A 22,260-nucleotide genomic window follows, 5' to 3' on the forward strand; every position below is an offset into this window, starting at 1 on the left:
ATCCATCATCCATCCATCCATCTATCATCCATCTATCATCCATCCATCATCCATCCATCCACAATCCATCCATCCATCCATCCATCCATCCATCCATCCATCCATCCATCCATCTCCTTCCTCTTATCCAGGGTCGGGTCATGGAGGCAGCAAATGAAGCAGATCATTCCAGATGTTCCTCCACCCAGCAACACTTTGCAGCTCTTCCTGGAGGATCCTGAAGTGTTCCCAGGCCAGATAAAATACGTAATTCCTCCAGAGGGATCTGGGTCTACCTCGGGGTCTCCTTCCAGGAGGACGTGATCATTACTGCTGATGCTGCACCAATCCTCCTGTCCGTCTCTAGCTCCATTTTCCCATCACTACTGAACAAGATCCTGAGATACTTGAACTCCTTCGCTTGGGGAAGTAACTATCCCCAACCCAGAGGGAGCAATCCACCGGTTTCCATAGGAGAACCATGACCTCAGAATTGGAGGTTCTGATCTTCATCCCCACAATTTCACACTCGACTGCAAACTTCTCTAGTGTTGCTGAAGGTCTGAGGAACCAACAGAACCACATCATCTGCAAAAAGCAGAGATGTAATCCTGAGGTCCTCAAACCAGACACCCTCCTCAATCCTACTGATCCTTAGGATCCATGAAGACCACAAATAGGATCAGAGAAAAGGGACAGTCCTGGAGGAGTCCAACACCCACTGGAAACATGTCTGACTTTGTGCTGAGTATGAGGATGCAGCTCTCACTTTGGTTGTTCAGAGATCGAATAGTTCGTATCAGAGAGTCTGGTACCCCATACTCCCTCAGTACCCCCACAGAGCCCCTAAGGGGACACGGTCATAGACCTTCTCCAGATCTACAAAACACACGTAGACTGGCAGGTCCAACTCCCATGACCCCCTCAGCAGTTCCACAAGAGTAAAGATCTGATCCACCGTTCCACGACCAGGATGGAATCCACATTGTTCCTCCTGGATCTGAGGTTCTACAATCAGTCAGATCCTCCCTTCCAGCACCCTAGAGGAAACTTTCCTGGGTTGGCTGAGAAGTGTGATACCCCGATAGTTGGAACTCACTCTCTGGTCCCCCTTTTTAAAAATGGGAACCACCAGCATCTCAGGGAGGATCTTGTCCAGACCTGGAACCACCTTAGAAGCTTCTAAACTATCTCGGCGCCCTCTACCATGGATATGGATGAAGATTCCCCCGGGTCTTCAAGCTCTGCCTCCTCCATAGAGGACATCTTTACCAGGTTCAGGAGTTCCTCAAAGTGCTCTTTCCACCGTTTGACAATGTCCACAGTACAGGTCAACAGTTCTCCCCTCCGACTGTAAACAGCCTGGTCAAAGCCCTGCCTCCCCATACTGAGGTGTTGAACGGCTTGCCAGGACTTCCTGGAGGCCATCTGAAAAAAAACATTTTTAACTTCTTAAAACTTAGAAGAACTTTGTAAAGCAAACTGGAACCCTAACTAAACCCCACAGTCCCCTGATGGAACACTGACAACAAAGGAGCATTTAGAAAAGGCATCATATCTGAATTCTATGACACATTTACATCTGGTTCATCTGAGAGCTCACAGGACGAGAATATCAGCTCCATGAGGAGGATCCACCTGAGCTGAACTCAATAAACCCACAGATCCATGCTAATGGGCTAAAGCTAACATATTTAGCTCCTGTAAGCTAACCCAGTCCAATAAGGATACCAGATACACACAGAAAATACACTAAGTACACACCAAATACACAGAGTACAAATTAAATACACAGAGTACACATTAAATACACAGAGTACACATTAAATACACAGAGTACACACTAAATACTCAGAGTACACACTAAATACACAAAGTAATCTGCAATTCTCTGCTCCACCACCAGGTGTCAACATGATGACAGAAATAGCACATACTGACACTGACATGACAACAGCCACTGCCACCTGATGCTGCTGTCAGTCATACAGAGATCCTCACATCATTAAAATGACACTGCAGAGACGGATAGATAGATAGATAGATAGATCGATAGATCGATAGATCGATAGATAGATAGATAGATCAAGAATAGGGTCCAGAGAAGAGGAGGATGAGCAGCAGACAGGTGAAGGAGTATCTGAGTCAACATTACATCAGCCGACTGCTGGAGGTAAGAAAAACCCAGCTAACCTAAACTAACTGTTTACCATGTTATATTTGTTGTTTACTGTTTACCAGGTTATGTTTGTTGTTTACTGTTTATCAGTATATATTTGTTGTTTACTGTTTACCACATGTTTGTTGTTTACAGTTTACCAGGTTATGTTTGTTGTTTACTGTTTATCAGTTTATATTTGCTGTTTACTGTTTACCATGTTATGTTTGTTGTTTACTGTTTATCAGTTTATATTTGTTGTTTACTGTTTACCACATTATGTTTGTTGTTTACTGTTTACCATGTTATTTTTATTGTTTACTGTTTACCAGGTTATGTTAGTTGTTTATTGTTTACCACATTATGTTTGTTGTTTACTGTTTACCAAATTATGTGTGTTGTTTACTGTTTACCATGTTATTTTTATTGTTTACTGTTTACCATGTTATTTTTATTGTTTACTGTTTACCAGGTTATGTTAGTTGTTTATTGTTTACCAAATTATGTTTGTTGTTTACTGTTTATCATGTTATATTTGTTGTTTACTGTTTACCAGGTTATGTTAGTTGTTTATTGTTTACCAAATTATGTTTGTTGTTTACTGTTTATCATGTTATATTTGTTGTTTACTGTTTACCAGGTTATGTTTGTTGTTTACTGTTTACCATGTTATGTTTGTTGTTTACTGTTTATCAGTTTATATTTGTTGTTTACTGTTTACCATGTTATGTTTGTTGTTTACTGTTTACCAGGTTATGTTTGTTGTTTACTGTTTACCACATTATGTTTGTTTACTGTTTACCAGGTTATGTTTGTTGTTTATTGTTTACCACATTATGTTTATTGTTTACTGTTTACCACATTATGTTTGTTGTTTACTGTTTACCAGGTTATGTTTGTTGTTTACTGTTTACCATGTTATTTTTATTGTTTACTGTTTACCACATTAGGTTAATTGTTTATTGTTTACCACATTATGTTGGTTGTTTACTGTTTACCAGGTTATGTTTTCTGTTTACTGTTTACCATGTTATTTTTATTGTTTACCGTTTACCAGGTTATGATTGTTGTTTATTGTTTACCAGGTTATATTTGTTGTTTATTGTTTACCACATTATGTTTGTTGTTTACTGTTTACCATGTTATTTTTATTGTTTACTGTTTACCAGGTTATGTTAGTTGTTTATTGTTTGCCACATTATGTTTGTTGTTTACTGTTTACCAGGTTATGTTTTCTGTTTACTGTTTACCATGTTATTTTTTATTGTTTACTGTTTACCAAGTTATGTTTGTTGTTTACTGTTTACCATGTTATTTTTTATTGTTTACTGTTTACCAGGTTATGTTAGTTGTTTATTGTTTACCAAATTATGTTTGTTGTTTACTGTTTACCATGTTGTGTTTGTTGTTTACTGTTTACCAGGTTATATTTGTTGTTTACTGTTTACCAGGTTATGTTTGTTGTTTACTGTTTACCATGTTATGTTTGTTGTTTACTGTTTATCAGTTTATATTTGTTGTTTACTGTTTACCATGTTATGTTTGTTGTTTACTGTTTACCATGTTATTTTCATTGTTTACTGTTTACCAGGTTATGTTAGTTGTTTATTGTTTACCAAATTATGTTTGTTGTTTACTGTTTACCATGTTATGTTTGTTGTTTACTGTTTACCAGGTTATATTTGTTGTTTACTGTTTACCAGGTTATGTTTGTTGTGTACTGTTTACCATGTTATGTTTGTTGTTTACTGTTTATCAGTTTATATTTGTTGTTTACTGTTTACCATGTTATGTTTGTTGTTTACTGTTTATCAGTTTATATTTGTTGTTTACTGTTTACCACATTATGTTTGTTTACTGTTTACCAGGTTATATTTGTTGCTTACTGTTTGCCACATTATGTTTGTTGTTTACTGTTTACCAGGTTATATTTGTTGTTTACTGTTTACCATGTTATTTTTATTGTTTACTGTTTACCACATTAGGTTAATTGTTTATTGTTTACCACATTATGTTGGTTGTTTACTGTTTACCAGGTTATGTTTTCTGTTTACTGTTTACCATGTTATTTTTATTGTTTACCGTTTACCAGGTTATGATTGTTGTTTACTGTTTACCAGGTTATATTTGTTGTTTATTGTTTACCAGGTTATATTTGTTGTTTATTGTTTACCACATTATGTTTGTTGTTTACTGTTTACCATGTTATTTTTATTGTTTACTGTTTACCAGGTTATGTTAGTTGTTTATTGTTTGCCACATTATGTTTGTTGTTTACTGTTTACCAGGTTATGTTTTCTGTTTACTGTTTACCATGTTATTTTTATTGTTTACTGTTTACCAAGTTATGTTTGTTGTTTACTGTTTACCATGTTATTTTTTATTGTTTACTGTTTACCAGGTTATGTTAGTTGTTTATTGTTTACCAAATTATGTTTGTTGTTTACTGTTTACCATGTTGTGTTTGTTGTTTACTGTTTACCATGTTATATTTGTTGTTTACTGTTTACCAGGTTATGTTTGTTGTTTACTGTTTACCATGTTATGTTTGTTGTTTACTGTTTACCAGGTTATATTTGTTGCTTACTGTTTGCCACATTATGTTTGTTGTTTACTGTTTAGCAGGTTATATTTGTTGTTTACTGTTTACCACATTATGTTTGTTTACTGTTTACCAGGTTATATTTGTTGCTTACTGTTTGCCACATTATGTTTGTTGTTTACTGTTTACCAGGTTATATTTGTTGTTTACTGTTTACCAGGTTATGTTTGTTGTTTACTGTTTACCATGTTATGTGTGTTGTTTACTGTTTACCAGTTTACAGGATCTTGTTTACTGTTTGTTGTTGCTTTTTAATCTCAGATGGAAGACACATTTACAGAGAGTATTGACAGTAGTACTGGCAGTAGTACTAACAGTAGTAGTGGGAACAGGACAGAGAACTGTACTTTGGTTCATCTTTAAGGAAGTAATTTCAAAATAAGATTTTAAAAACAGAAAATTATGTTTAACTCTAACAGCAGAAATCTGAGTTTCTGATGTGTCACAGAGTCTGCTGACTGGTCTCCTGTTCCACCAACCTGAGGACCCACTCAGGTTCCTGCAGGACGCTCTGAAGAGGACGAGGACACTGGGAGGTCCTGAAGCTGTCAGCTGGGACACCTTCATCCACCACCTGAGTCCTCTGACCTCCAAAACACCACCAGATCCCCAAATAATACCCCACACAGGAACCCTGTTACCCCTCATAGCAACCCAGATACCCCCAGTCCCACCCCGAACCCCTCCACCAGCTCATCCTGGACCTCCAGCAGCTCCTTCCGGACCTCCAGCAATCTCCATGATATCCAAAGCCCCAATCTCAGCTCCACCTGAACCAGCAGGAGCTCCATTGGTCCACACTGAGGTGATGCAACCAGACAGAAAAGCATGGAGTGAAGACGGTAAGATGATTTGTGAAGTCAGACAGCAGCATGTGAATGTGTTGTCAGATTGCTTTCATATCTGAACGACACAAAGCTTCAGCTGAGCATCTTCACAGCTTCAGCTGTGATTCAGTGTAAAGGAACTTAAAGCTTGAGAATCTTTAGGTTCTACATTTTTACAGTTGTAACATCAGAACATCATGTCTGTAGAATCAGACTGAGATGTTCTTCACAGTCTGACCATAAATTTATTCCTTATCTGACTCCCCTCAGGTCCTCCTGGTCCTTGTTCTTCACCTGTTCTTCCTCCTGGTCCTGGTTCTTCACCTGTTCTTTCTCCTGGTCCTCCTGGTCCTGGACCTTCACCTGTTCTTCCTCCTGTTCCTGGTTCTTCGCCTGATCTTCCTCCTGGTCCTCCTGGTCCTCCTGGTCCTGGTTCTTCACCTGTTCTTCCTCCTGGTCCTGGTTCTTCACCTGTTCTTCCTCCTGGTCCTGGTTCTTCTGTAGTCCACTCTCAGCTCTCCATAGAGTCTGATTCTGACATGACCGAGAGTTCTGGACTCTTACAGGAGATCAGCATCCTCCCCCTCCAGAGGCCACGCCCCCTGATCATCTTCATCATCGGTAAGAACCTAAACCACAGAAATGGCCCACACTCCTTCAGCTTCAGACTTGCTTCTGACCACACCTGCAGAGCAGAAGTTCCAACCATAGGAGCAGGTTGTTCAGGTGTTCAGGTGAAGTGTTCTTAGGAAGATCATTGAACCTCATGTTGAGCACCACGGCAGCAGGTGAAGGAGTCTGAATGAGGAACACTCTGAAGAACCTCGTGAAAGGTAGAATGTTCTGAACATGTGGTCCATCTCAGAACTAATCCAGAACCATTTCAGAACTAATCAAGAACCAGTCCAGAGACCACACCACATGGATCTCATCATCTTGCAGATATCTGGATGAACAGACTCCACCTTCAGCTCCACCTCTCCCAGACTGAGCTCCTTGTCCTCCCAGTCAGTCCCTCTACACAACAGGAAACCAGCATCCAGCTGGAATCATCTCAGACCCACAAAGTCCTCCAGGACCTTGGCTTCATGATGGATGACCATCTAACCTTCAGGGTTCATGAGTCCTCTGCTGCTCGGTCGTGTCAGCGCATCCTGTAGAACATCAAGAAGATCCGACCCTTCCTGGGTGAACATGAAGCTCCTGGTCCAGGTCTCTAATGTCAGCTCCTTCCTGGAGGCCTCCCTTCATGCAGGTCAAACCTCTGCAGATGATCTAGAATGCAGTAGAACGTCTGGTTTCCATCCAGAAACATCTCATGTCACCCTGCTGTTCAGATCGTTGCAGAAAACTCAAATCTCCAATGAAAACATTTCTTCCTCACTGAACTCTCTCCTCCAGATCTCCACTTCGTCCAACCAAAGGTTCCTGATCCAACCTCCTCAGCAGCTAGACTCTTCTCCTCTGAGGTTCCTGGTGATGGAACCAAACTCTAGTCCATCTACAGAGGCTCTGTCTTCACTGAACACCTGACAGACGGAGCCTGTCCTCATAGAAAAAAACGACCACATAGGTTGTCTGTACACGCCCGTTTTACGACCGAGTGTTACGTTTTGATGTTAAGTGACCTCGAGCGGTTGAGTAAATATCGACACTCCGGTGTCTCAGCTGAAACGTCACCATGAACAAACTTTTACCTAACACTATCCCGAACACTATCCCTAACCATAACCCTAAACCCGTGTTACGAAAGTGAGGAAAAAGCCGTTTCGAGAGGGAAAAGCCATTTCTCGAATTAAATCCCGTAATGCCTTCCTTTTCCCCATAGGGGCGCTAACGTAAATATGCTCTCATGGGTCGTATTACGGAGCACGTTACATACGACCTGTGTGGTCGTATGAGTTTGAGGACTTGTGGACAGATGCAACAAGGACAAAACTAAATAAATTCTGATTACCTTCCAGAACCCAGAACCCTGGAGACTCCACTAGAACCGCATTATCTCACTAGAACCTGTTCTATCTTCTGTGAGTAGATCCTTGATGTGGTGGATCTACTCTCAGATTGGCTTCTTTGGATAAAAGTGTCTGATAAAGAAACTGTAGAACTATAGAACTATAGAACTCTAGTGGGATATCAGGCAAAACTGGACTCACTGCTTAGGGTCCTCTGATGTTCCTCTGATGTTCTGGTTCCCCTCCAGGTGGACCCGGCAGTGGTAAAGGAAGTCAGACCACCAAACTGACTGCCCACTTCAGCTTCCGAGGACTCTCATTGGACGAGCTGCTCAGGAGGCAGCTGCTGACCGACGCCACACCTGGACGCAGGTGGGAACTGATGTCAGAGCTGATGAGTCACGGAGAGCTGGGAACACAGGTGAGAACCAGAACCAGATGCAGTCGAAGACCAAGACCCAGGCTCAGAACATTAACCAGTCCCAGACCCTGAATAAGATCCAGAACCAGATCCAGACCCAGAGCCTTAACCAGAACCATATTCAGACCCAGACCCACACCAGTATTTGGTACCTGTAATGGCCCCTTGGATTCTTTAAGTCACAGACCGTTTCAAACAGGTATCGATCTATTCTCAGCCTTGACGAATACCAGGTATCATCAGTACCATGTACCATCAGTACCGTGTACCATCAGTACCGTGTACCACCAGTACCGTGTACCATCAGTACCGTGTACCATCAGCACCGTGTACTATCAGCACCAGGTACCATCAGCACCAGGTACCATCAGGACAGGGTACCATCAGTACCAGGTACCATCAGCACCAGGTACCATCAGTACCAGGCACCATCAGTACCGTGTACCATCAGTACCAGGTACCATTAGGGATGGGTATCGTTAGGATTTTTACGATTCCGATTCTGATTTCGGTTCTGCTTATCGATTCCGGTTCCTAACGATTCCTTTTTTCGATTCTAAAATAGTAAAAATAAATGGCCAAATGTTTATTTAACCAAAGTAACTTTATTTCTTTACCTTATTAGAAAATTATTTTATCAGTATTCAAGTAGATATAAAGTCAAGTGCATTCAGAACATTGCAGCTGCCTTAAATTCAAAATAAAAGATCCCTCAGAAATCTGGGAAATAAAAAAGTAAAGTGCATCCATGTGCACTGTACATCCTGCACAGTGCACACAAGTCAATACCTGTCTGAGCAGCAATGAGGGTCAAATGCATGTAAATGCATTAGGAATCAGTGCATAACAGCTGCTTATAATCAAAGTAAAGTGTCCCTGAGAAATAAAAAATAAAGTGCATCCCGTGGTGCCACTGAGAGTAAAATACTAAATGTAATCAGAGCATAACTGCTGTTTGCAACAACAAAAACAAAAAACAATCAAAAAACACACAAAAGTGTGTGTGTGGTTAATTTATCAAAATCAACAGTTCTTATTAAGAAAAATCAGCATATCAGCCTCTTTTGGGGTTGATTGAGAGGCGCTAGTGGCTCCGAAGCTTGTATCACTAGCACTTGTGTCGGGTGATGCCCGCAGTTTATCGAACACTGTGCAGTCTTTCAGCTCGATGCCATGCAGTCTTAAATGTTTTGTCAAATTTGACGTGCAACCTGTCTTGCAGCTAATTAGCGCATTGCATATATTGCACTTTCCTTTTTCGTCGCTTTCTTTTACAAAGTGCAGCCATACTTTGGAGCGTTTTCCAAACCCACGATCCATAGTTAGTGGCTAGCCGGTTAGCATAGCCAAAGCGTCTCCCTCTAGACGGCGTGACGTAATTACGTAATAGACGTGGTCTCCTCACGCGGTCTGGTCAGACACGACGTAAGGGAATACAGCGGATGATGATCTAAGAAATATTATGCGCCCAAGAACCGAAAAGCAGAACCGAAAATAAATATTTTTTTCGATGCTCGGTGCCCACCATTTTTTAATTCGGTTCCTACTCGGAACCGAATTTCGGTCCCCATCCCTAGGTACCATCCGTACCAGGTACCATCAGTACCATGTACCGTCAGTACCAGGTACCATCAGTACCGTGTACCATCCGTACCAGGTACCATCCGTACCAGGTACCATCAGTACCATGTACCGTCAGTACCAGGTACCATCAGTAAAATGTACCACCAGTACCAGCTACCATCAGTACCAGGTACCATCAGTACAGGGTACCATCAGTACAGTGTACCACCAGTACCAGGTACCATCAGTACAAGGTACCATAAGTACCGTGTACCATCAGTACCAGGTACCATCAGTAAAATGTACCATCAGTACCAGGTAACATCAGTATCGTGTACCATCAGTAAAATGTACCATCAGTACCGTGTACCATCAGTACCAGGTAACATCAGTATCGTGTACCATCAGTAAAATGTACCATCAGTACCGTGTACCATCAGTACCAGGTAACATCAGTATCGTGTACCATCAGTAAAATGTACCATCAGTACCGTGTACCATCAGTACCAGGTACCATCAGTACCGTGTACCATCAGTACCAGGTACCATCAGTAAAATGTACCATCAGTACCGTGTACCACCAGTACCAGGTACCATCAGTACCGTGTACCGTCAGTACAAGGTACCATAAATACCGTGTACCATCAGTACCAGGTACCATCAGTATTGTGTACCATCAGCATCAGGTACCATCAGCACCGTGTACCATCAGTACCATGTACCATCAGTACCGTGTACCATCAGTACCGTGTACCATCAGCACCAGGTACCATCAGTACCGTGTACCATCAGTACCGTGTACCGTCAGTACCGTGTACCATCAGCACCAGGTACCATCAGTACCGTGTACCATCAGTACAGGGTACCATCAGTACCGTGTACCGTCAGTACCGTGTACCATCAGCACCAGGTACCATCAGTACCGTGTACCATCAGTACAGGGTACCATCAGTACCGTGTACCGTCAGTACCGTGTACCATCAGCACCAGGTACCATCAGTACCGTGTACCATCAGTACAGGGTACCATCAGTACCATGTACCGTCAGTACCGTGTACCATCAGCACCAGGTACCATCAGTACCGTGTACCATCAGTACAGGGTACCATCAGTACCGTGTACCATCAGTACCGTGTACCATCAGCACCAGGTACCATCAGTACCGTGTACCGTCAGTACAGGGTACCATCAGTACCCTGTACCGTCAGTACAGGGTACCATCAGTACCGTGTACCATCAGTACAGGGTACCATCAGCACCAGGTACCATCAGTACCGTGTACCGTCAGTACCGTGTACCATCAGCACCAGGTACCATCAGTACCGTGTACCATCAGTACCGTGTACCGTCAGTACCGTGTACCATCAGCACCAGGTACCATCAGTACCGTGTACCATCAGTACAGGGTACCATCAGTACCGTGTACCGTCAGTACAGGGTACCATCAGTACCGTGTACCATCAGTACCGTGTACCATCAGCACCAGGTACCATCAGTACCGTGTACCATCAGTACCGTGTACCATCAGCACCAGGTACCATCAGTACCGTGTACCGTCAGTACCGTGTACCATCAGCACCAGGTACCATCAGTACCGTGTACCATCAGTACCGTGTACCGTCAGTACCGTGTACCATCAGCACCAGGTACCATCAGTACCGTGTACCGTCAGTACCGTGTACCATCAGCACCAGGTACCATCAGTACCGTGTACCATCAGCACCAGGTACCATCAGTACCGTGTACCATCAGTACCGTGTACCATCAGCATCATGAAAACCACAGAATAAAACAGGAGAATGCAGAATGCCTCACTGTAGTTTGACAAATAATTCACATATAAATCATGTTTAGAACAAATAACTGTAATTTATCAGATAATAATGCTTATTAAACCTTTTCATTCCTCATTCTACTCCAAGGGAGCTAATCTAAGTGTTAGCTATCAGCTAGCATGCTCTACAGCTAAACACACACATCAGTGTTCAGAGCTACAATTACAGAATAATGAGGTAAATCACAATGTAAACTACAATTCTAACAGATAAATGTGATGTATAACCAGTGGTTTAGGACAGATTTTACCGTTCCTCCGATGATGCGCAAGCAAAACATGTAGACAAAGAAGCAGGAAGTTCAGCATCACAAAAACAGCAGCAGAAGAAGAAATGCGCGCTTAACAAAATAAAAGCGGAACAGACCAAGGTGGCGCTGCAGGACTACAACCTCTACTTAATCCATAAACATGTTCTTATCATTTATCAGACATTTACCTGTCTGCAGGAAGACACCGTGTCAGAGCTGAGGCAGCAGCTGATTGGTCAGCAGGAGGTGGGCGGGGTCATCGTGGATGGGTTCCCTCGAGACGTCCATCAGGCTCTGAGCTTCCAGGAGCAGGTACCGACCAATCAGAGATCAGCTTGTAACACTGGTCCTCCACAGACATTGACCCTGCCCCCGTGAACAGGTAGGCTCACCTGACCTGGTCCTGTTGCTGGTCTGCTCTAATGAGACGCTGCGTGGTCGCCTACGACGACGAGCAGCTCGGCTCGGTCTCCTAGGAGATGGTGACCAAACCCTCCAGAGACGCCTGGACAGGTTCCAGAGGGACATCGTGTCCATCAGCAGATACTACAGACAGCTGCACCTGCTCACACAGGTACACCTGTAGACCACCTGTAGACTCACCTGCAGACCACCTGTAGACCACCTGTAGACCACATGTAGACTCACCTGTAGACCACCTGTAGACCACCTGTAGACTCACCTGCAGACCACCTGTAGACCACCTGTAGACCACATGTAGACTCACCTGTAGACCACCTGTAGACCACCTGCAGACTCACCTGTAGACCATCTGTAGACTCACCTGTAGACCACATGTAGACCACCTGCAGACTCACCTGTAGACTCACCTGTAGACCACCTGTAGACTCACCTGTAGACCACCTGTAGACCACCTGTAGACCACCTGTAGACTCACCTGTAGACTCACCTGTAGACCACCTGTAGACTCACCTGCAGACTCACCTGTAGACCACCTGTAGACTCACCTGTAGACCACCTCTAGACTCACCTGTAGACCACCTGTAGACTACCTGCAGACTCACCTGTAGACCACCTGTAGACCAACTGTAGACTCACCTGTAGACCACCTGTAGACTCACCTGCAGACTCACCTGTAGACCACCTGTAGACTCACCTGTAGACTCACCTGTAGACCACCTGTAGACTACCTGCAGACTCACCTGTAGACCACCTGTAGACCAACTGTAGACTCACCTGTAGACCACCTGTAGACCACCTGTAGACCACCTGTAGACCACCTGTAGACCCACCTGTAGACCACCTGTAGACCACCTGTAGACTCACCTGTAGACCACCTGTAGACTCACCTGTAGACTCACCTGTAGACCACCTGTAGACTACCTGCAGACTCACCTGTAGACCACCTGTAGACCAACTGTAGACTCACCTGTAGACTCACCTGTAGACCACCTGTAGACTACCTGCAGACTCACCTGTAGACCAACTGTACACTCACCTGTAGACCACCTGTAGACCACATGTAGACTCACCTGCAGACTCACCTGTAGACCACCTGTAGACTCACCTGTAGACCACCTGTAGACTCACCTGTAGACCACCTGTAGACCCACCTGTAGACCACCTGTAGACCACCTGTAGACTCACCTGTAGACCACCTGTAGACTCACCTGCAGACTCACCTGTAGACTCACCTGTAGACCACCTGTAGACTACCTGCAGACTCACCTGTAGACCAACTGTACACTCACCTGTAGACCACCTGTAGACCACATGTAGACTCACCTGCAGACTCACCTGTAGACTCACCTGCAGACTCACCTGTAGACCACCTGTAGACTCACCTGTAGACCACCTGTAGACTCACCTGTAGACCACCTGTAGACTCACCTGCAGACTCACCTGTAGACCATCTGTAGACTCACCTGTAGACCACCTGTAGACCACCTGCAGACTCACCTGTAGACCATCTGTAGACTCACCTGTAGACCACCTGTAGACCACATGTAGACTCACCTGCTCTTATCTTGGTTCTGATGTTTTAACTCTGGCTGATTTGTTTGTTTGTTTGTTTGTTTTTGTCTCAATATATTTGTTTGTGCAATTTTTTGATTGTTTTTTGAATGTTTGTTGTCTGTTTGTTTTACTTATTTATTTACTTTTTCTGTCCATGCATCTTTGTGTGTATTTGTTTATTTTTTCTTTATTTGCTTATTTTTGTTTATTTATGTTGGTGTTTGAATTTGCCTGTATGTGTGTAAATGTATTTTTCTGTTTGTTTGTTTGTTTGTTTGTTTGTTTGTTTGTTTGTTTGTTTGTTTGCAGGTCGACGCTGACCGGGACCTGGAGCTGGTTTTTGCTGATCTGAGTTCAGCCGTCAGACAGAAACTGTCTGTGAAGAACCGGGCAGGTATTGATTCATGATTACTGATTAGATATTGGACTAGTTTTTTATATGTTTGGTTCCGTTATTGATCACTGATCAATCGATTGATCTCTCTGTGTTTCCCAGAATCCTGCACTGCTGAGTCAGCGTAACACCTGTTCGATCAGTAATCCTGTGTGTTAGTGAATCTTAGTTGCTGTGGTAACCAGGTCAGTGATGATGCGTAAACATGTGACTTCCAGGTTAAACAGAGTGAAGTTGTGACATCATGATGACAGTGAACCTGTAGACCAATCAGAGTGCTTCGATCAGGTCACATGAACACGTTAATAAAACGTTCCTGAAATTCACACTGGTTCTGTTTTATTTTCTCTCATCTAAAGGCTGCAAATGAGGACAAAACAAACAAACGCATTTTCATCAAAATCCGTTTCACATGTGAGGAGTTTGACTTTTAAAGAACGATGATGAGGATGTTTGTGAAAGAGTCCAGTAAAGACAAAACTATTCAGTAGAACTGGTTCTGTAGCGCTGGTCGATGGTCTAGAAGGTTCTCTGTAGAACGGTGGTTTTAAAGGATGAGAATCAGAGGAACCGAAGAGCAGCTGCAGTTATTTCAAAGCCTGAAGGAGGCAGAGAGCATCATGGGAAACCACTGCTGGTATCACAGCGGGAATGTTAGATAACGAGACAGAAATAAATCGGAGAACCCTGAGGACAGACGGCTGATTGGATGGAACAGCTCCGTGCTGATTGGACCAGCTTCTTAACAGGTTCTAAACAGGTTCTGAATAGGTTCTGAACAGGCTCTAAACAGATTCTGAACAGGTTTTGAACGGGTCCTAAACAGGTTCTGAACAGGTTTTGAACAGGTTCTAAACAGGTTCTGAACAGGTTCTGACTGTCTCCAGTAAAACCGCCTGTTAACATGTCAGATTCTCATGATTCATCTGGAACTGAAGGAGGAACATTAATAGACAGATAGATAGATAGATAGATAGATAGATAGATAGATAGATAGATAGATAGATAGATAGATAGATAGATAGATAGATAGATAGATAGATAGATAGATATACTTTATTGTCCCACAGGGAAATTTGTCTTGGGCAAAGCGCTACAGTCACATCAACATTAAAAAAAGACAACATACCACACAGTAGCAGGAAGTAGAGCATTTAAGAAGAACACTGGCTTGCGGGATACCCATTCATGTTGAGCAACACAATAAAACAAGAGTGCAGGAATATCAATCCTGCAGTAGTCGGTAGCAGGTACCCTAATTCGAGCTGTACACTATGTGCCGGCTGTTCAACAGTACAGTGGAAACGGGGATAAAGCAGAGTTTAAAACGGTTACTCTTAGCATTGTAAATTGCAATAAACATGTTTCCTTTTTCAACTAGAACCACATGGTTTAGAACTCTCAGAAGAACCCTCCATCCAGACAGAATCTTTAGTCAACAGCTGGGTCCATAAAGACCCGCTGTGCAAACGGTTCCTCAAAGAACTTGTATTTGCTGAAGCTCTTTGGATTTCTGGTTGTTCTTTGACGGTTCTTCGTGTCGCCTTTGGATGTTCTTTAGAGAACTGTTTGCATAACCATTTCATTAAAGAACGTTTTGCTCACAGATCTTTTGTGGAACCGAACAGGGTTCCTCCAGTTTCATTTCTGTATTTATGTGGACGATGCGTATTAACGAACACACAGTCTCATAATAGTTGACATCAGATTTTGTTCCACACATAGAAGAGAACATAAAGGATTAATAAAGACGCAGCGTTACAGACGGAGAAAACATAACTAACACTGACGGGCTTAAAGCCGCCCTGAAGTGTTACTATTTTAGTTGGTTCCAGTTAGAGCCTGTACGTTTCTGGAAGGTTCTTATCTTCAGTCTCTTATCGTGGAACAGTTCTATTCCTGGTTCCTTCCATCTTTGGTCAGCTGTTCTCTCTCTCCGCCGTCATTTCTTCCCTCTGGCAGCTATAAATCAGGAACATTCTCCGTTGCTGCCGTTCTGCAGCATCATGGCTCCGAAGAAGGTGGAACCCAAGAAGACAGAGGTGAAGAAGGTTGAAGCGAAGAAGGAAGAACCTCCTCCTCCCAAACCCGCAGAACCGGAGTCCAAACCCCCGGAGGTGGACCTGAAGAGCGTGGTCATCGAGTTCTCTGCCGACCAGTTGGAGGAGTTCAGAGACGCCTTCACGCTGTTCGACGAGACACCAGCCGGCGAGATGAAGATCACTTTCGCTCAGTGTGGAGACGTGATGCGAGCGCTGGGCCACAACCCTACCAACGATGAGGTCCTGAAGCTGCTGGGACGGCCCAAACCCGAGGAGATGCACGTCAAGCTGCTGGACTTCGACTCCTTCCTGCCCATGCTGCAGCACGTGGCCCGGTCCAAGGAGCAGGGAACCTTCGAGGACTTTGTGGAGGGTCTGAGGGTGTTCGACAAGGAGGGCAACGGCACGGTGATGGGAGCGGAGCTCCGGCACGTCCTCGCCACGCTGGGAGAGAAGATGACGGAGGACGAGGTGGACCGTCTCATGGTGGGACAGGAGGACGCCAACGGACACATCAACTACACCGAGTTCGTCAAACACATCCTGGCCGGATAGCAATCATCAGAGTAAGGAACGTCTCCACGGTTCTGAAGGAAACATCTCCATCCAGTCTGTCCAGACCTTCAGCAGATAAATCACCGGTCCATCCTCAGAGCTTCAGGAGAACGCACCAGACTGTTCTCTGGTTCTTGAAGACTGAAAGTGGAACGTGTTGCTCTTCCTGAAGCTCTGAGGATCGTTTCTGATGCTGCTGCTGTTGAAGGACAAGAAGTTTAGTTTCTCAGTGTAGCAGGAGAATAGTTCTAACCGTGTTCTCATGTGAAAACATCATGTTTTATCAATAAACCTTCCTGTTCTAATGAGGAACTGACTCGTTGTTCTTCTGGATTCAACATCACATCTGGTTTATTTCAGATCACGTTCTTCACACAGCAGCTCAGAAGATCTTCATTAAAGCGCTCATTTTACAGTCATTTAGAAACATAGAACTCTCTCTGCACTGACAGGAATGAAATAAACACATCTTATTACTTTATTATTATTATATTCTTTATTATTAGAAGCTTTAACTGCATTCAGACAGCAGATGTTTTAAAAAGACTTTTGTGTTTAACGAAGCTGTTAATAAAACGTTCCCTTGATGTTTCTGTTTTTATTTTATCTTATTGTTTGGTTTTTATCCATTTATATCTTTGATGTAGAACTTTACAAATAAAATGTATTATTATTATTATCATCATTTTTATTTTTGAACCAGAACTAGAGAGAAATAAACACTGAATAAACTGTCAAACACAGTCTCTATAAAGACCAGCAGAACGTCTGTAGAAGAACCACAGAACCAACCAGGGTTCTGATTCAGTAATTCTCCTCCAGCAGTAAAACAACAGAAACCCTGGACAGGAAGGAGTATTCTAGGATGTGATAAACTCCGGCTCTGGGCCCAGTTCCTCCTTCAGGTTCTCTATAAGGTACCGTAATGTACCGGTGGAGCCACCAGGGGTCGCTGTGGCACGTCAAAACAGTTCAGAGTAGTCATGTTCCTCAGCTGTTAGAATAAAGGTTCCTCAGCTGTTAGAATAAAAGTTCCTCAGCTGTTAGAATAAAGGTTCCTCAGCTGTTAGATTAAAAGTTCCTCAGCTGTTAGAATAAAGGTTCCTCAGCTGTTAGACTAAAAGTTCCTCAGCTGTTAGAATAAAGGTTCCTCAGCTGTTAGAATAAAGGTTCCTCAGCTGTTAGAATAAAGGTTCTACAGCTGTTAGAATAAAGGTTCCTCAGCTGTTAGAATAAAGGTTCCTCAGCTGTTAGAATAAAGGTTCCTCAGCTGTTAGAATAAAGGTTCCTCAGCTGTTAGAATAAAAGTTCCTCAGCTGTTAGAATAAAGGTTCTACAGCTGTTAGAATAAAAGTTCCTCAGCTGTTAGAATAAAGGTTCCTCAGCTGTTAGAATAAAGGTTCCTCAGCTGTTAGAATAAAAGTTCCTCAGCTGTTAGAATAAAGGTTCCTCAGCTGTTAGAATAAAAGTTCCTCAGCTGTTAGAATAAAAGTTCCTCAGCTGTTAGAATAAAGGTTCTACAGCTGTTAGAATAAAAGTTCCTCAGCTGTTAGAATAAAGGTTCCTCAGCTGTTAGAATAAAAGTTCCTCAGCTGTTAGAATAAAGGTTCTACAGCTGTTAGAATAAAAGTTCCTCAGCTGTTAGAATAAAGGTTCTACAGCTGTTAGAATAAAGGTTCCTCAGCTGTTAGAATAAAGGTTCCTCAGCTGTTAGAATAAAAGTTCCTCAGCTGTTAGAATAAAGGTTCTACAGCTGTTAGAATAAAAGTTCCTCAGCTGTTAGAATAAAGGTTCTACAGCTGTTAGAATAAAGGTTCCTCAGCTGTTAGAATAAAGGTTCCTCAGCTGTTAGAATAAAAGTTCCTCAGCTGTTAGAATAAAGGTTCTACAGCTGTTAGAATAAAAGTTCCTCAGCTGTTAGAATAAAGGTTCCTCAGCTGTTAGAATAAAGGTTCTACAGCTGTTAGAATAAAAGTTCCTCAGCTGTTAGAATAAAGGTTCTACAGCTGTTAGAATAAAAGTTCCTCAGCTGTTAGAATAAAGGTTCCTCAGCTGTTAGAATAAAAGTTCCTCAGCTGTTAGAATAAAAGTTCCTCAGCTGTTAGAATAAAGGTTCTACAGCTGTTAGAATAAAAGTTCCTCAGCTGTTAGAATAAAGGTTCCTCAGCTGTTAGAATAAAAGTTCCTCAGCTGTTAGAATAAAGGTTCCTCAGCTGTTAGAATAAAGGTTCCTCAGCTGTTAGAATAAAAGTTCCTCAGCTGTTAGAATAAAGGTTCTGCAGCTGTCAGAGCTTCAGTAAACAGAAAATAATCATGTTTTTTTGTCCGTTCCTCCCTGAAATATTCCATTTTCCTACAGAACTGTGAGAAGTTCAGTGTTTGAGGAATGTTTGGTTCCAGCAGGTGGAGAACCTGCAGAGAACTCAGTACGGGGCTCAAAGCTGCTGCTCTGGTCTTTAGTGTTCATGGAAGAATAAAAGTGGGCTGTTGTGTTTTGGTTTGTGGTGTTTGATGGTCCTCAGACCTGCTGCTGCTTGTTTGACTGTTAACACAGAAGTAGAACGTCAGACTTTAACCGGGTAAAGGAACGTACCGGAAGGATCAAAGCTCTGGGTTGTGATCAGAAGGATCACTGACAGCAGGGCTGGTGTTCAGTCACTGGATCATTCTGTCCACCTCCACTGGCAGCTCTGGTTTTCAGACCCATCCTGAGGTCCATGGACACAATCAGGTATTTGAAGAAATCAAGAGAGGAAAACTCTGGGAACAGATCAGCCAGATGAGCTGAAATCAGAAACTTTTTCTCTAAAATGGTTTGAAAGGACGATGGAGCAGGAACGGCCAGATGTTAATTCATGATGTAGTCAGTGGCCTGTGTGACGTCTATAAATGAAACAACGTTAAACCATTTAAATAACAGCATGATGAACACCAACCTGCTGGAGATCTGATATTCTGATAGAGAACGGAGCTGGAGATTTGTTCTTCAACCGATGTTCTCATATCAATTCAATTTCAATTTTATTTATATAGCGTCAATTACAATCAAATTGTCTCAAGACGCTTTACAGAACCCAATATCAGTGATGGAACGGGTTCCTTCAGAGGAAAAAGTGATGATAGCTACTAGAAAGGGAAACATTTTTTATTTTATCTTTTAAATTTCATATTTTATTTATTGTTTTATTTCATTTTTAAGGTTTAATATGTGTGAACACTTATTTAACAGAATACAGGTTCTGATGTTGTAGAGAATAATTCTGGAGATTCAGTCTCATGTTGAAATAAATCCACGCCGAAGCAACTCTTATCTGGTAATATTTTAGGACAACACACTGAATTCCAGGCTTCAGACTGAACATGTGAGGTTCTACTGAGAGGATTTTAATAATAAAGGACTGACAACAGTCTCCCAGAACCTCCACCCACCCACAAATAAATAGAACCTCTTCAGATTAAAGCGAATCGACAGAACCAGCATGGGGCGCCACTTCACCACAACCCCACAGGAACCAGCTGATTGTTCAGGGGAGCCGGCCAATCACAGCAGAGGGTACAGAGGAGCCATCCAATCACAGTAGAGGGTACAGAGGAGCCATCCAATCACAGTAGAGGGTACAGAGGAGCCATCCAATCACAGTAGAGGGTACAGAGGAGCCATCCAATCACAGTAGAGGGTACAGAGGAGCCATCCAATCACAGTAGAGGGTACAGAGGAGCCGTCCAATCACAGTAGAGGGTACACAGTAGCCGTCCAATCAAAGCAGAGGGTACAGAGTAGCCGTCCAATCACAGTAGAGGGCACAGAGGAGCCGTCCAATCACAGTAGAGGGTACAGAGGAGCCGTCCAATCACAGTAGAGGGTACACAGTAGCCGTCCAATCAAAGCAGAGGGTACAGAGTAGCCGTCCAATCACAGTAGAGGGTACAGAGGAGCCGTCCAATCACAGTAGAGGATACAGAGGAGCCGTCCAATCACAGTAGAAGATACAGAGTAGCCGTCCAATCACAGTAGAGGGTACAGAGGAGCCGTCCAATCACAGTAGAGGGTACACAGTAGCCGTCCAATCACAGTAGAAGGTACAGAGTAGCCGTCCAATCACAGTAGAGGGTACAGAGGAGCCGTCCAATCACAGTAGAGGGTACAGAGGAGCCATCCAATCACAGTAGAGGGTACAGAGTAGCCGTCCAATCACAGTAGAGGGTACAGAGGAGCCATCCAATCACAGTAGAGGGTACAGAGGAGCCATCCAATCACAGTAGAGGGTACAGAGTAGCCGTCCAATCACAGTAGAGGGTACAGAGGAGCCATCCAATCACAGTAGAGGGTACAGAGGAGCCGTCCAATCACAGTAGAAGGTACAGAGTAGCCGTCCAATCACAGTAGAGGGTACAGAAGAGCCGTCCAATCACAGCAGAGGGTACAGAGGAGCCGTCCAATCACAGTAGAGGGTACAGAAGAGCCGTCCAATCACAGCAGAGGGTACAGAGGAGCCATCCAATCACAGTAGAGGGTACAGAAGAGCCGTCCAATCACAGCAGAGGGTACAGAGGAGCCGTCCAATCACAGTAGAGGGTACAGAGGAGCCATCCAATCACAGTAGAGGGTACAGAAGAGCCGTCCAATCACAGCAGAGGGTACAGAGGAGCTGTTCAATCACAGCAGAGACAGCAAAGGAACCATCCAATCAGAACAATATGAATGCAGTGGCTGAATGAATAACGGGAATCAAATCAGTGAAACGTTGAGAGTTTCAGTCTCATCAGGAGAAAAAATGCAGGTAGAATACTGAAGGACAGCAGGAAGACCTGAGAGGACCATACTACAGCTGTAGTACTCTGAGAGGACAGTAGTCTGAAAGGACAGTACTCTGAGGACAGTACTCTGAGAGGACAGCTGTACAGTGGTCCGTCGTCTATCGGACAGATGAAAGTGTGTTTAGTACTGGCCATGTTGTAACCCTTAAATATTGGTGGACTCACCGTCTCCAGGGCTGTAGGTCAGGCCGGTTACAATTATTTTGTGTTTTTATGCTCATGTCTTTTGCTGTCTTCCATGCTAAACATCCCCAGCAGGACAGGACAGTTTTATTAACTGCTCAGCACAACAAACACTGACCTCCTCTTACCAGCTCTACTGCAGTACCACACTTAAATCAGCTGTACCAGAAACAATGAGGATCAAACCAACATCTGGAACACCAAGCAGGGCAATAAGCAAACACAAAACTATAAAATATCAGATAAATAGTCAACGAAATAAGATGTCTGTCTGTCTGTCTGTCTGTCTGCAACATTACTCAAAAGCAGACTAACAGATTTGGATCAAACTTTCAAAGTCAGAAATGAAACAAGGACCAAGTGATCAGATTTTGGCAGTGATGCGGCGTATAGTCTGGATCCACGGATTGGTTAAGGACTCCCATTGGAAGACATAGCAGTTGGCACGGCATCATTGTAACCATGACAACAAGTGATCATGTGATTCTACTACAAATCCACCGCTGAGGACTTTTCAGAATTGATTCAAAATTGGGGGGTGTTTTCTGAGTCCCATCACATATGTCCTGCTACATATTTAGGTCACATGATTCACGCACACATGCATAAGACACGCCTGTGATCAGCAGGTCAGGGAGCAAACAGTCTTGGAGGAGTACTGGCTCTCTGAGTGTTTCTCTGATATACACCCCCTGTCAAAA

The 22,260-nt window shown here is 43.3% G+C and overlaps 3 protein-coding genes across 4 annotated transcripts; all 3 read left to right on the forward strand.

Moving 5' to 3' along the window:
* Nucleotides 1-1,873: 1,873 nt before the first annotated feature.
* LOC110970010 (adenylate kinase isoenzyme 5-like) lies at nucleotides 1,874-14,287 on the forward strand. 2 transcript variants are annotated; one of them, XM_051950988.1, is made up of 8 exons: nucleotides 1,874-2,152; nucleotides 5,188-5,581; nucleotides 5,837-6,187; nucleotides 7,770-7,942; nucleotides 11,789-11,902; nucleotides 11,973-12,164; nucleotides 13,877-13,961; nucleotides 14,064-14,287. In XM_051950988.1, exons 1-8 carry the CDS (start codon nucleotides 2,093-2,095, stop codon nucleotides 14,087-14,089), a joined length of 1,395 nt encoding a protein of 464 aa, XP_051806948.1. In that variant the 5' UTR covers nucleotides 1,874-2,092; the 3' UTR covers nucleotides 14,090-14,287. The 2 variants fall into 2 exon arrangements, with proteins under 2 accessions (XP_051806948.1, XP_051806949.1); XM_051950989.1 differs by having other exon boundaries at nucleotides 1,875-2,152; nucleotides 5,224-5,581.
* On the forward strand, nucleotides 2,165-5,189 carry LOC127534810 (cytochrome c oxidase subunit 3-like). Its single transcript, XM_051950991.1, has 2 exons — nucleotides 2,165-4,481; nucleotides 4,539-5,189. The coding sequence occupies exon 1, from the start codon at nucleotides 3,114-3,116 to the stop codon at nucleotides 4,125-4,127; it is 1,014 nt and encodes a 337-aa protein (XP_051806951.1). The 5' UTR covers nucleotides 2,165-3,113; the 3' UTR covers nucleotides 4,128-4,481; nucleotides 4,539-5,189.
* Nucleotides 14,288-15,752: 1,465 nt separating the features above from the next.
* LOC110970009 (myosin light chain 4-like) lies at nucleotides 15,753-16,848 on the forward strand. The gene has a single exon (XM_051950889.1). The coding sequence runs from the start codon at nucleotides 15,968-15,970 to the stop codon at nucleotides 16,556-16,558; it is 591 nt and encodes a 196-aa protein (XP_051806849.1). The 5' UTR covers nucleotides 15,753-15,967; the 3' UTR covers nucleotides 16,559-16,848.
* The last annotated feature ends 5,412 nt before the right edge of the window (nucleotides 16,849-22,260 follow it).

This window comes from Acanthochromis polyacanthus, chromosome 7 (assembly GCF_021347895.1).
Source record: "Acanthochromis polyacanthus isolate Apoly-LR-REF ecotype Palm Island chromosome 7, KAUST_Apoly_ChrSc, whole genome shotgun sequence".
Taxonomy (NCBI): Eukaryota; Metazoa; Chordata; class Actinopteri; family Pomacentridae; genus Acanthochromis; species Acanthochromis polyacanthus.